The sequence below is a fragment of the Barbus barbus genome (genome assembly GCF_936440315.1).
Source record: "Barbus barbus genome assembly, chromosome: 16".
NCBI classification, from domain to species: Eukaryota; Metazoa; Chordata; class Actinopteri; order Cypriniformes; family Cyprinidae; genus Barbus; species Barbus barbus.
This window is the reverse complement of record NC_136744.1, coordinates 376,234-390,853: the sequence shown is the minus strand read 5'-3', so window position 1 is coordinate 390,853 and position 14,620 is coordinate 376,234. Positions and strand designations below refer to the sequence as shown.

Sequence of the window (14,620 nt, the reverse complement as noted above, 5' to 3'; positions counted from 1 at the left end):
GTGAAAACGTCCGTACGCACATTTCACGCAAAAATTTGTGCGTACGCATGTTTAGTGAATGAGACCCATTCACTTCACAACGATAAATTTAGAACTTGATTCACTTATAATCACTGATCAACACTAATACGTAGAGCACATCAAAAGAAGCTCATGAGGTTTGTTCTCAAGCGGCAAGCAAGTGAGGTTTTGGTTACATGGACTTTAATTGGAGGAATGAAAATCTCAGGTTTCATTAAAAATTTTGTGTTTAAACAAAAGTTTTTAAGGGTTCGGGTGGGTAAATGATGATGTTAATTTTTGGGTGAACTATCCCTTCAATGTCATCAAAATAGTGTTTCCGGTTTCTAATATGTCTTTTGTTAAAATCGGCTAACACCAAATAGGATCAAGTGTTAACATTCATGTTTAAGTGAGGTTATCGCTACATATGTTATTGTGGGTTCATGATGACGCAGTTTAAGGGACTTCACTCCTATGCAGTCTGAATGTGACCATTATCATCAGAATGAGCCTGAAGTGTAATTCTGTCTGCGTTCAGGCAAGGTGTCCTCAAAGATGTCTAACTGGAGTTCGGCCGCTACGAAGACGAGCAGTAATCTTGGGTCGTCCAGTCTGCCCCGCATGGTGACCCAGGCATCTAAAAACCAAGGTGACCCTCCACACCTCGCATCCCAATTGGATGTATAACACCCAGTTAGTCTGTGTTTAAATGTATTGTGAATTCTTCTGCTCCCCATACCAGATAACACAGACGTACTGAAGCGGGACCCCAGGGTGCGTCCGGCCTCCATGTTTGAGTCCATTGATCCACCGGCAGCTTCTTTACGGAAGAACCAGAGCAGCGAGGACCTTGCGAGAGACGCCCAGGTAGTGCCCAGGCATCATTTTATAACACAAGTTCTCTTGTGTTCAATACTTTCTTAATACCTGAACAATACCAGGTTGATATTTGACGTCATGAACTGTTTTTTTTATTTTGTTCTGTTCTCTGAGGTCCACTTATAATGTTATCAAGATGTTTACATCAAACAACATCAAGTAATAAGCTATTTTCTAAGTCTTGTTTTTGAACCCCCTCATCAGAACGCTCTGTTAGAATAGGTGTGGAGGATTGTAAACTTGGAAGTAAACACCCACTGCTGTGATAGCTAATAGTTTTGTATGATTGACAGCCTATTTTCCTCATAAATAAACACTCTTGTGGTATAGGTCAAAAACGCATAAATAACTCAATAAATATCAAACGATCTGTAATAACAGACAGAGCAATAGTGATCACATAATGAAAACAGTTACTCACACTTGTGTTGCGACATTACTGTCGGATCAATATAGTTGCACAGCATCGTCTTTTAGTTTAGTTTAGTCTTTCTGAAAATCCCGCATTGAATCGTGCCTTGTTTGTAAACAAGTCCGCAGTAAAATAAAGTGAACAGAGGACTGAGTTCTTACTGACGCGGTCTGGATCTTCATTAAAAATACAGTTCATTCACTCTTTCCTAACGTTGGGATCAGAAGTAAGGAGATACAAAGACTTTTTCCACAACTTGGCACTGCACAGCATCTTGGTGTCTTCGGAGCATCTTTATCGTTTGGTTTCTGCGTAGACCTGCACGTTCGGTGGGCGGGGCTAAACAGGCAGCGATGTGGAATCGGTGGGTGGGGCTAAACAGGCAGTGCTGTGGAATCGGTGGGCGGGGCTAAACAGGCAGTGCTGTGGAATCGGTGGGTGGGGCTAAAGAAGGCAGTGCTGTGGAATCGGTGGGCGGGGCTAAACAGGCAGTGTTGTGGAATCGGTGGGCGGGGCTAAACAGGCAGTGCTGTGGAATCGGTGGGCGGGGCTAAACAGGCAGTGCTGTGGAATCGATGGGCGGGGCTAAACAGGCAGTGCTGTGGAATCGGTGGGCGGGGCTAAATAGGCAGTTCTTGACCCTTTTAAAAGTCCTCAGTGACACTTTGATATGTCCTTTCATTCAGAGTGCTGTCAGCAACACGGTCAAGGTTCCTCCTCCAGTTCCCTCTAAACCAAAACAGGCCAACCTTCCCTCTGGTGGCCAGATGGGATACGGCAAGATGGCTGGCACCTTCCCAGGGAAGAGTAAGTCTTCCACTCAGCAGCCGCCTGCTGGCGTCCAGTCTGGTGGTACTTTACCCCTGCCCTCCAAACTGGAGGCTCCCCCGGCTGCCACCGTATACCCCTTCAGCCCCGAGCCTCCTGGAGCCAAAGATCCCGGCGGGCAGCTCCTGCACAAGCCACAGATGCTGACCACCAGCTCCATCTACTCCATGTACACGCAGCCGCAGAGCACGCAGGGAACGCTGAGCCGAGCCCAGAACCGCGGCAGCAACTTCATCAGCGGTGAGAGACGCTTGTGTTCACCAGGACATCCAAATCATTTAGCAGACAGATGAGTACATACAACATAAATGACTGGATTCATCCTGACTGCCCTTTCACATCAAACTCACTCCAGAACAATAGATGCAACACTATCAGAGCCAGGGTTGGGTATCGTTTGACTTTTATCAATACCAATTCCGATTCTTATCGATTCCCAGTTTTTAATTGATAAGACCAATCGATTTTAACCAATGTGGTTAAAAAAAAGTTAAAAAAAAAGCCAAACAATTAGAAATCAAACATATTTAATTTGTGTGTCTTTTTGCAAAGCATTTAATTGTTGCTGAATACAATGAACAAAAATAAGCCGGCTGCATAAAAACTGGACTCGGTTAAGAGCTGTATGTGAGCAAAATAGAGCGGCACGATAAATTGAGCCTTTTTTTTTTTTTTTAATGGAGGTTGTAGTTCTCTCACAATTCGGAAGAAAATTTATTAGACAACTAAACAATTTCGGATGGAATTTCTGAATGGAATGATTCAAGATTGACTTGTTTCATTACTGGATGAATCAGTGTTTTTGAATGAATCTCATGAATGATTGATTCAAAGATAAATATATTTTTAATGTACGATCTGCGATATCTCGTAGCTTGTCAGTGAACTTCGGATCTGTGTATTAACTGCCGCTCCATTTCAAAACAGGTGATGGAGATTTAACGCTAATCACGGAACCGGCTTTACTGACGAGATGCGCGTGAGAATCGCATGTGATTAATTGCACAGCCCTAGTTGACAGCTGTTTTTGTCTTGATGCACATGCAGTTTATGGGAAGCCAGTGACCCCTGCAGGCCAGCAGTCTCAGAACCAGCACCCAGAGAACCCGTACCTGGACTCATCCAGTGCCCCCGAAACAGAGAAGGACCACAGCGCTGGAGCCTCCGAGAGCGAGCGCATCCCCAGACCTCTGAGTCCCACCAAACTGCTGCCCTTCATCTCCAACCCCTACCGGCACCAGAGCGACGTCGACCTCGAGGCCCTCAGAAAGAAGCTCTACAACGCGCCAAGACCCCTGAAGAAACGCAGCTCCATCACGGAGCCCGAGGGTCCGGGCGGCCCCAACATCCAGAAGCTGCTGTACCAGAAGACGACTCTGGCCGCGATGGAGACCGCAGTGACTCCTCCAGGAAAAGAGGAGAAGGTGATGCCCGCAGATCCACAGAGAGCTGATGAAGCTTCGCTGGAGGGAGCAGAGCAGGCTGTTCCTGAGCCGGCGGAGCCCACAGCAGCCCCAGAGACGGAAGCAGAGGACATGCCTCCTCCACCTCCTCCACACCCGGCCCCGCAGCCCCACACAGCACTCTCTCCTCCACCTCCCCAGCCGGACAGCCCTCCTCCTCCACCTCCTCCTGATAGCTTCCTGGAGGACTTCCCTCCGTATCCTCCTCCTCCGTATCCCAGTGGCGCTGAGCACGAGGCTCCAGAAGACACCTTCAGCATGAAGCCCCCAGAGGTCACCGGACAGGTTCCCTCTCCACCGGTAAGTGCACTAAACAAGCCTTGACTCTCCTCTAGGGCTGGGCGATATGCAGTGTTGTGGAAATGTAATCGTTTACAGATCACAACTTACCCTATCTAAAATGTAATGTTTGTAAATGTAAAATGTAATGTAATGTCTGAAATGTTCCAATTACTTTATTACAGTAATGTAACTGGCTACATTTGATTACTTTTCTAAATGTCTAATATTTTCAGCTAATAATCATTTTTAAACCTCTAAACCAGGCAGGGTTAACCTTACAGTAGAACTCAACACTGATTACTGTAACTATAAAAATCCTTAATCTCTTTAAGATTATAATAATTTCATTTTAAAGCAAAGCCACCACAAAATCAGACTTAATTTAAGATCATTCTGAGGTTAAATACAGATTTAAAATCATAACAAGAAATAGTTTAGTAGCTAATTTTTGCATAGCTTTGACAGGAAACACTGGCATCTAACTATAGCTTGGAAAAAAAAACAGTTAATCTTAAAAATAAAAGCATATGCATAAACACAAATATGAAATAAAACCGTTATTGAATAAGCATGCATCCTATTCTGTGTCCTAAACTCCTGAAACATTGCCATCTCATATTTTTGAGCAGTCACTGCAATTATGAAAGAAATCAATTAAATCTGTATGTGGGTGCGTGGGAAAAAAAAAACGTTAACATTTTCATAAGTAACTGTAATCTAATTACACCTTGTTTTCTCAGTAACCGTAACTATTACAATTACATTTATTTTGTCATTTAATTTACGTAATTTAGTTACATGTATCTAAACACTGGCGATATGGCAAAAAAAACCCGATTTTCACCGATTCTCGATTTTTACAAAATTTAAAAAAAAATGTATCTAGTCAACTTGAAAATGTAACTACAACACGATTCAAGTAACTTTCCTTATTAACTCTCTAGTTAATGAAAATTATATTGCAAGTGCATCACATGAATTTGTCAACATGATGTAAATGTTAAACAAATCATTTGATTAATTATCTTTACAGACAAAATGTATGAACTACACCTACATCTTGTACAAACTTGTCTTGTACATATTTTCAGAAATAATACAAGGTAAATGCTTTAAAAATCTCAAAAGTCAAGGTAATTCAAAATGACTGAAGGTATCTAAGATGGGATCTAAGATGGCGCCGGTGAGATCGGCTGCCGTCACGACTGCTCCGACCAAACTTTGTCTTTCAATACATTTCACTACATGTCGTACTATGTATGTATGTGTATGTGACAAATAAAATTTGAATTTGAAGGTATAACACCAGTAGACTATTATTAATTGTAAATGTTCTGTAAAAACATTCCAGTGTAATTCTGCCACTAGTTAAAATGGGTTTGTGTTGATGAGCTGATTTAACTGACCAGTGGCCTTTAGATTACATATGCAATGATGAAACTGGTAATTAAGGGCTTTATCAATAATATTGACAGTAAAAAAAATACAAAAATAGAAATACACTCACTGCTCTAACTTTACTTATTTGGGTGTATTTAAATACCAATTAATCCAAATGTTAACTAAAAAATAAAAACTGTGTGACTCATTTCAAATATAGAGCTGCTGCTGCTTTAATTAGTATTAATCTATCATATCTAATAATTGCCCAGGGAGACTTGGGATTCACTTTTTACCCATAATACTTTTCTTGTGCTCTGAGATCATTTTTATGAGTGAGAAAACAGCCAACTCATAAATTGATACTTCAGCATGACACAAAGTAGTTTGGAAACACTTTTTGTTGAGAAAAGGACTGTCAACAAATATGATGTCAGAATTACACGTGTCCATGTTTATAAATGTGTCCCTGCAGCACAAAAGCAGTCATGAGTAACACAGGTATATCTGTAGAAATAGCCAACAATACATTGTATGGGTCAAAATTATACATTTCTCTTTTATGACAAAAATCATTAGGATATTAAAATCATGTTCCATGAAGATATTTAGTAAATTTCCTACCGTAAATTGGATTTCTGATTAGTAATATGCATTGCTAAGAACTTAATTTGAACAACTTTAAAGGAGATTTTCTCAATATTTTCAAATAGTTGTGTCTCAGCCAAATATTGTCCTATCATAACAAACCATACATCAATGGAAAGATCATTTATTCAGCTTTTAGATGGTGTATTGATCTCAATTTAAAAAGATTGACCCTCATGGCGGGTTTTGTGGTCCAGGGCCTTGTTAAAATGCTGCTTCTCTGTGATGTTCAATGGTGAGGTAAATCTTCATTCATACACACTGAAAAGGCTCAATGAAATATAAATTCTGATCATTTTGTAGCTGGAGATAGCAAGTTTAGCTTTTGGTTTTTAGCCATTTCCCCTTTGATGAAAGCGTCTGTGGAATGTGTGAATGTGGTGGTGTTTTGTGTGCAGGGTAAGAGGACGAATCTGCGTAAGGCCGGGTCCGAGCGCATCGATCACAGCATGAGAGTGCGCTTCAATCCTCTGGCTCTGTTACTGGACTCATCGCTGGAGGGAGAGTATGATCTGGTGCAGTGGGTCATCTACGAGGAAAGTCACATTTCACTGTTGAAACCTGAAGATCTGTGTGTGTGTGTATGATTGAGTAGTAGTGTTTTACAGATGAGTTCAGGAATATGGCAGTAATGTGATGAATGGGTGGGTGTTTTTCAGGTTGAGGATCCCAGTCAGCCTAACGATGAGGGAATCACGGCGCTGCATAACGCAGTGTGTGCCGGCCACACAGACATCGTGAAGTTCCTGGTGCAGTTTGGAGTCAATGTGAACGCCGCTGACAGTGACGGATGGTGAGGAGCATTTCAGCACTGTCACACACTCGCATGCTTCCTCATCTCTCACAGAAACTCATCAGACATCAATTCAGGGTTTAGTGCAGATTAAAATTTACAATCTGAAAATACAACAAGTTTAATCCACAAGTTAAGAAGAAGTTACCACTATTTCCAGTGCTGTGCACGCACATTAAATACATTCATTCAATTCAGTCAAAGACATTTGCATGTTTGTCATTTATAGCAGCAGCTTTTCTCTGAAATTAATTGTTTGTGAAATCTAATAGGAGTGGGAGAAAAAAATAAATTCTCAGATTCATCGAGTCTCTCTTTAATGATTCTGAGCTTTGTTTTTGCCACATATGCAGGAAATTGTTGCACTAGATGGCCACAAACACACACCTCTAATATTTTTAATAATCATCAACATTGACTGTTCCCTTTGAGGCTTCAGTATAAACGCCTGATAACCTATTTGCATGATGACGATTTAAAATAATTTGCAGATAAAATTATAAAACAGTTTTAAGTCAAATCAATATTTAATGTCACATTTATTGTACGAGCAATATGTGTGATGATCTTCAGACAGCGGTTCGTCATAATAAAATAAAGATTATATCAGTGTTTTATTCTGTGTATATCAAACAAACACTGACCAGGGTACAACAACACATCAAGTAAAGACAGATAATGATAACCCGCCTGTAGCCGCGTCCCTGTCCTCAGACACATGCAGCTGTTTTGATGGCAGTGTGTGTAACCCTGTGTGTGTGTGTGTGTGTATGTGTGTGTTTAGGACACCCCTGCACTGCGCTGCGTCCTGTAATAACGTGCAGGTGTGTAAGTTCGTGGTGGAGTCTGGGGCGGCCGTGTTTGCCATGACCTACAGCGACATGCAGACGGCAGCGGATAAGTGTGAGGAGATGGAGGAGGGATACACTCAGTGCTCTCAGTTCCTCTATGGTGAGCAAATAATAACAGTCTCTCTCAAGCCTTGCTCAGACTGTAGGGCTCCAGACTAACATTTGAGGGCAGAGGCACCAGCGCCACTAAGTTCTGCAGATGGTGGCACCAGGAGCAGATTTGGTAGCACCGGGGTGGTGTGGGTGGTATTAAAATTAAAAATAATTTAATTATAAAATTACTATTGTTTTGCATTAATAAGTGCAGTTGCTAATAATATTACGTGTTTATTTCTTGGTAATGCACATTTGACAGTAAAGCACTGAGCTTGAGTTGGGAAGCATTCAAAATGTACTTTTATTAACAACAGTAGCATGCAAAATTTGATTCTACTCTTATTAAAATTACTATTAATTATACTTATATATAACTGACCGATAACTTCAGTGATTATAAAAGGAACACTCTTTATGGGTAATTCAGTCACAAATTGAAGACATTTTTTTTTTTCAATGTACTTTTCTTACTTCATACACTAAAATGTTCATACACTATTTGAATTTGAATTTAAAAAGAGCAAGTGATTTGATATTTTATAATAGTGATTTTATAATTTCAAAATACAAAGCAAAAAGTAGAAATGAATGACTAATAAGCCAATAATCATAAGCCATCTACTGGTTATAGTGGGTTTTTTTTTGTTGTTGTTTTATATATCGGCCGATATTCTTTGTGTATATTATAGTACACTACCAGTCAAAAGTTTGGACACACTTCCCATTCGTCAGTTCAAACTTTTGACTGGTAGTGTACTATAATATAGACAAAGAATATCGGCCGATATATCGATAGCTATCTATATATATATATATATATCTATTTTACTCCCTAATATCGGTATCGGCCCCCAAAAAAACATATTTTTGACAGGTAACGAGTGGAGGACAGAGGAGCCTCTTAAAGAAGTTGTTACAGGTCTGTGAGAGCCAGAAATCTTGCTTTTTTGTACGTGACCAAATACTTATTTTACTGAGGAATTGACCAATTAATTCATTAAAAATCCTACAATGTGATTTCCTGCATTCTTTCCCCCCATTCTGTCTCTCATAGTTGAAGTGTACCTATGATGAAAATTACAGGCCTCTCTCATCTTTTTAAGTGGGAGAACTTGCACAATTGGTGGCTGACTAAATACTTTTTTGCCCAACTGTATATATATAACTTGAATTAAGAAATTAAACAAGGTAACTGTGTTGGGCAACAAGCTACTGCCAATCCAACAGGGGCAGGTTTATGCAGGAAGTACAGCTTTTCCAAATGTAAACATCAAAAATGAATAAATAATAATAATGAATAATATTTTTTTTCACAAATTCTGTGTTGTGTATTTTCTGGTAATCAAATGAACACGCAGAACATGAAGATTCGTATTTAAATAGTCTTTTTGCAGTTTAATATTCATAAACACTAGGCTATATCGTGATTTGATGTTTTTTATTTATTTATCACAAATATGACAGATTCCGTGAAATTCCGTGTTATACAGTAAATTCTGCTTTTATGACTAGATTCCGTGCTTTCGTCCACGTTTTCGCCATCGCAGGAATCATAGGGCTCTACTAATGTAGCAAACGAGTATGATAAGCTCATTGTGAGAGTAAAAGACAAGGACATTTATTTACTTTATAGCATTGCGTCTCACCAGCTAGGAGACAACGTAGCGTTAAATCACCATTCAACAGACTCAAGCCACCACTGCACTGCCATCTATTGGACTGCAGAAAGATACTAACTTTTCAATCTGCTATGTTACTGACAAACTGTGCTGTGTAAGCATGAGTGATATCACGATGTGATGCGCATGAGTTCTGATATAAACACAAGCACTGACTGCCGCGATCAGCTCCGGTGCGTCGCAGAACAGCTCTAACGTGTGCTGTTAAAAATTAACCATCAATTCATCATATCATCATGCAAAACTAAGAATTAGAATCATTGTAATGTGATCAAATATAGGTGCGGGTGGGTGATGGGTGGATCATTTGAAGCAGCGGACTCAGGTGAAGTTTGTGCTCATCCGTGCATCTCTACACTGACCTGGGTCGCCAGGAGCACACAATGGAGCGCGCTCTGCTGGACTAACTAAATAATTACACCATCTAGAAGCACTTCATCTGTGTAATGGCGGTGCTCATCGTTTACTCAGGAAAAAGGTCTATATGTTCTGTAAAAAAAAAAAAAAAGTTCATATCGGCGGCATATTCGCTGATATGATATATCTGCAACAGGCTCATATCGGCCGATAAAATCGGCAAAACAATATATCGGTCAGGCTCTAGTAAGAAATATGAAAAATCTAAACGCATTTAAACAACAAGAAACACTGCTTCTGCACCCAAAATGGATGGGATCCTGGAATATGCACATTTTGACCCTGGTGCTAAGTTTGTAGTTAAAAGAAAAAAGGAAATTTAAGATGAAAATGAATAACTGAACACTCCTATTAGATCAGAAGCGCTCTGTGTCGAGGCCTCGGCCGTGTGTTTTTGACCGCTGTGTTTCTCGTGCTGTGCAGGCGTCCAGGAGAAGATGGGCATCATGAACCGCGGGGTGGTGTACAGCCTGTGGGACTACGAGAGCGAGCAGGACGACGAGCTGTCCTTCAGAGAGGGCGACTGCATGACGGTGCTGCGGCGGGAGGACGAGGACGAGACCGAGTGGTGGTGGGTGCGCTCGGCCAGCGGAGAGGGCTACGTCCCCCGAAACCTGCTGGGGGTGAGTGATTCACACAGGACACCCATAACAGGGGAGGAACCAGTTATTGACCTTTTCACACTGTATCAGGGCCTACAATAAAACCTGAAAGATTTATCCTATTATGGTTTTTACTCTAGAACAGTGGTCCTCACTATTTTTTTCATGGGAGCCGCACTGATAGGGCAAAGTCAGTCAGAGAGCCACTTTTACGGCAAAGTATCAAAAGTTACATTCAGTCATAAATAGCATGTCTTTTTTATCAATCTGTCATCCCTGATATGCAATGTAACACAATACAAAAGGTGCTATCATTCTTTAACATTTACCAGTCAAATTTGTAACTAGGACAAGATGATTTACAAAAAAAAGCAGGATTACCTTAATGCTGGGAACACCTTATTTATTTATTTTTTCTATACTAGCCCATCATATTATCTAACCATCCAAGTGCACTTGACGCGAAAAAGCAACCATTGCAAATCATTTGAAGGTAGTGCCAGTACAGTTCGTCATAAATAGAACGAGGCATCAGTGTAGACAACATCAATGGGTTCCAGAGTATGTGAGGGAAGTGGAGCGCCAACAATTTCCTCTCCGTGCTCCGAGCATTTAATAATCACTCCGCTCCAGCTTCCTACCACATGACAAGCTAAAATCAGCATTAAAAGGTATACCTGCTGCTTTTTGCAGTGCCAATTCTGTTTCTGATGAAAAGAACTATAATTTCCCGCTCACGTCATCATAGCCTTCACATTCTTTTCTATTTGAGTGATCCATCTCTATCAAGCTAGCTAAATATGTTTAACGTGAATTCTTGCTAAATATGCAGTTATATTACAGGTAGTTGGCATGAATTGTACTCGTGCTGGAGCGGTGGTGGAGAGCTCTTGGAACGAGTGAAAACCACGACGCTCCGACTTTTAAACAATCCGTTCCTCTCTCCATTCAAAATTACACCGCTCCGCTCTCACTCCACTCCGCTCACGTACTCTGATGGGTTCTATTGTCTTTTGTCGTATCGCGCAACTCGCGTCCGGTTTAGACATGGTGTGAGTATTTTAATGGGTTATGTTATAGCCCTGCTTGTTTTTAATGTTTTTGTGAAATATCTGTATTGACTGCATGATCATATCATCATATTATTTACTGCCATGCGAGCCACAAAGTAAAGCTTGGCGAGCCGCGCAATGAGGAACACTGCTCTAGAAGGTTGTGATTTAAGACATGATGGCATTTAGTGCAAAAAATAGATTTAAAAACCAGTTTAACAGCGTTAAAAATATGTAGCGCAGGGGCAGAGCTAGGGTTGGCCTCCCTTCTCACAACTGCTGCTTCGGTCTCTTTTTTTCTTGACAAGAATTGCGTTTATTTAGATGCAGAGCGTCTTTACGAGCACATCAAACAGAGAAAATACGATGCGCTTCTAATCGACGGGACGTTCAGCAGCGGCAGCTCTTAAAGTAACAGCAGCCAAATAACCTCATAACCAGCTGCTGTGACGTCTGTTCATCAAAGAACAAAAGCAGAAAGAGGAAATCAATAACTTCAGCAGATTTGATTTAGAATTTAGTGTTGATACATTTATTCAATTTCTGTACATTTCCTACTTGCTGAAGGGCACGGGTAACATTTATGTGAAGATTGTTTGAAGTTCACTTAATTTAGAAGTTATTAAAGTCTAATAAATGTTCAAATGGATAGCTCTCAATTATACTGTAATGTTAGTATAGTCAACATTACAGTCAATGGTTTAATATTAGGGGAAAACTCCTAGAGACATCAGTAGTATTGATATCAGTAAACAAATATCAAAAATATGCTGTCTTTGTTGTTTCTACATTAATTTGAAGATTTAATGTAAAATAATTATTGCTATATATTAAAACCTTTAATGTTAGGTGGTGTTAATCAAGATTAATTTCAGAAAAATAAATGTGTGATTAATTAGTTGTTTTTTTTAATTGATTGACAGCACTAGTAAAAATCTGTAATTTACATCACTGACTTTAATATCGCTTAATTAAAGCCTGTCTTTCAAAATATGTATGCAATGTTTGCCAATCTAAAATGTGTTTTTCCGACTGATGTACTAAAGCAAAAGACATGGTGTCTTAAATCAAAGGTTTTCTGAAGCCGCTAATGTGCCAAAGACTGAAAAGGCAGCGTGTTCACTGTGTGTGTATTATAATTGTTTTTGTTCTTCCTCATCAGTTGTACCCAAGAATTAAACCTCGTCAGCGGAGTCTGGCTTAAGTCCTTCAGAGAGGAGCACACGAACCCACCAACACTAGTTAACCTCCTCGTGATGCTTGCAGGATCATCTATCCCGTCTGTGTTGTAGTTGTTTTTTGGATGTTACTGTTGATATGTTACAGTGATTGTCACAACAGTTGCATAGAAATGAGGTTTTAGACTGTACTTTATATTTGTATATCAAGATTTTTCACTGAAATATTTTTAATTGTGGCCTGTTTTGTATCACAGGTATTTTGCATACGGTGTTCTTTCAGTGCTTTATTGAAAGGTTAGGGAAAGGAAATGAATTGTGTTGGAAGCAGAACTTCTGAATCGGGGAGAAATATTTGTTCTCATGAGCACAGTCAAATGAACTAGTTGTACAGTGCTAGTGAAGCGGGGTTAGTGCAGTGAGATTCTGGCTCAGTAATGGGAATTTGAATAGTGATTTACAGTAGATGTCCGGCAGCGATCTCTCGCTTCATCTCATCTTCAGCTGCATAAAATGGTGATATTCATATTGAAAGACACAGCTTTTATTATACATTGTTCCTCTGTTCAGCAAATACAACCTGCATTTTCCATGTCCTCATCCTTTTGGACAAATCAGCTGCAGGTGAAATGTAACCTGATCCAAACAATCATTAAAAACACTGAACAGTTCTCATGTGAATACTGTCGTCTGTGAAGTGGCTTTTGTGAATATATAGTAAGACATTTATTATGCTGATATTAATGTCCTGATATTATTGGGTGAAAGTCAGTGTCTGCTCAAGAGTGAATGATTTGTGCTGTGATGTGTGTGCTCTGTAAAAACCCACTGAATCTCCACTACATTTTTATTTCCTGTAGTTGATTTGATTTTGAATTTCAGTCAATTCTAATCATACTGATATCCTCCTGAGACCCAGCTATGGAGCTTTTGCCTCTGTAGTGGACATTCTATTTTAGTGAATTTCTCTGAGACCTCACATGTCACAGTTGTAAGTCTGGATGTCCTGTACAGAGCACATTCAGGGCTTTATAGAGATACTAAATGATTGGAAGTTTCACCAGGACCACACACTCTCCTAGGTCTTTAAAAATGGCTAAATTTAATTTAGTGAAAAATGTTACATCCTTATGGAAATATGATTATATTTTGTAATTGTCATTTAAATCTGAATAATTTTTAAATTGTTTGTCATAAAGCAACATCTCAGGAAAATGTTATGGGTTTTCACATTCAAATATGACTTCCTGTTAAGAAACAGGACATCATTTCATACATGTCCACTGTAGAGGACACCAGGACTAAAAGCATGTTTATTATGAATTTTGGGAGACAGCAATTGAATAGGAAAATACATTATATCTATTTTGTTATGAAATATTAGATATTATGAAAATCTGGCAAATTATTACTCACATTATGACAATTCTTTTTTCAACATTCTGTCCCAACAGCAACACATTAATATGCAAATTAGATACAGTTTATAGATGCACTGTGTTTAATGGGAAAACCAGTTTATGGAAATTTGTACAGACATATTGCATAAAACAAAATGGTATATCAAATCATTTTGTTATACATTTTATAACATAGTTGAGAATCATCCTCAAACAAAGTTTAGAATAAAAAAAATCCTGAAACCTAAAAATGTATTGGTGATTTAAAAAAAAAATCCCATTGTTTTTGCCTTTTTGATGTCTATTCATGCCATTTTATTTTTAAAAACTTAGTCCTAGTGTCCTCTACAGAGCATATAGAATCAAATATAATTTTTCAAAAAATTTCATTTTAATTTTTTTCTTATGCTCTAAACAATGTAATGACATGGAAAAATACTAAATTCACAAAGCTTTTTTTGGGGGTCTCAGGCGGTTGCTGTCCTGTAGCTCAAACAGTAGAGTGTGGAGCAAGAAATTCAGCCAAGGTTCGATTCCCCGGGAAAGCAACAACATATGAAATTTATGCTTTGAATGCAGTGACAGTCACTTTGTTATCCTAACCCTAACCCATCTTTAGATGAACAGTTGTGTCCTTTTGCACAAAATGAGGCCTGT

At 39.4% G+C, this 14,620-nt stretch overlaps 1 protein-coding gene across 2 annotated transcripts in view; it reads left to right on the top strand.

Annotated features, from left to right (window-relative positions):
• Positions 1-13,242, top strand: part of LOC306882872 (apoptosis-stimulating of p53 protein 2-like) — a 41,288-nt gene extending 28,046 nt beyond the window's left edge. The window contains exons 10-18 of one of the 2 annotated variants that reach the window (XR_013785305.1): positions 542-652; positions 746-870; positions 1,981-2,362; positions 3,170-3,885; positions 6,294-6,435; positions 6,555-6,688; positions 7,473-7,639; positions 10,155-10,354; positions 12,548-13,242. Coding sequence is in view for 1 of the 2 variants with exons in the window: in XM_079437856.1 (XP_079293982.1) it covers positions 542-652; positions 746-870; positions 1,981-2,362; positions 3,170-3,885; positions 6,294-6,432; positions 6,556-6,688; positions 7,473-7,639; positions 10,155-10,354; positions 12,548-12,589 (2,015 nt within the window). In the remaining variant the exon portion in view is untranslated. The remainder of the gene's footprint in view (positions 1-541; positions 653-745; positions 871-1,980; positions 2,363-3,169; positions 3,886-6,293; positions 6,436-6,554; positions 6,689-7,472; positions 7,640-10,154; positions 10,355-12,547) is intronic. The other variant, XM_079437856.1, reaches the window with a different exon arrangement.
• The last annotated feature ends 1,378 nt before the right edge of the window (positions 13,243-14,620 follow it).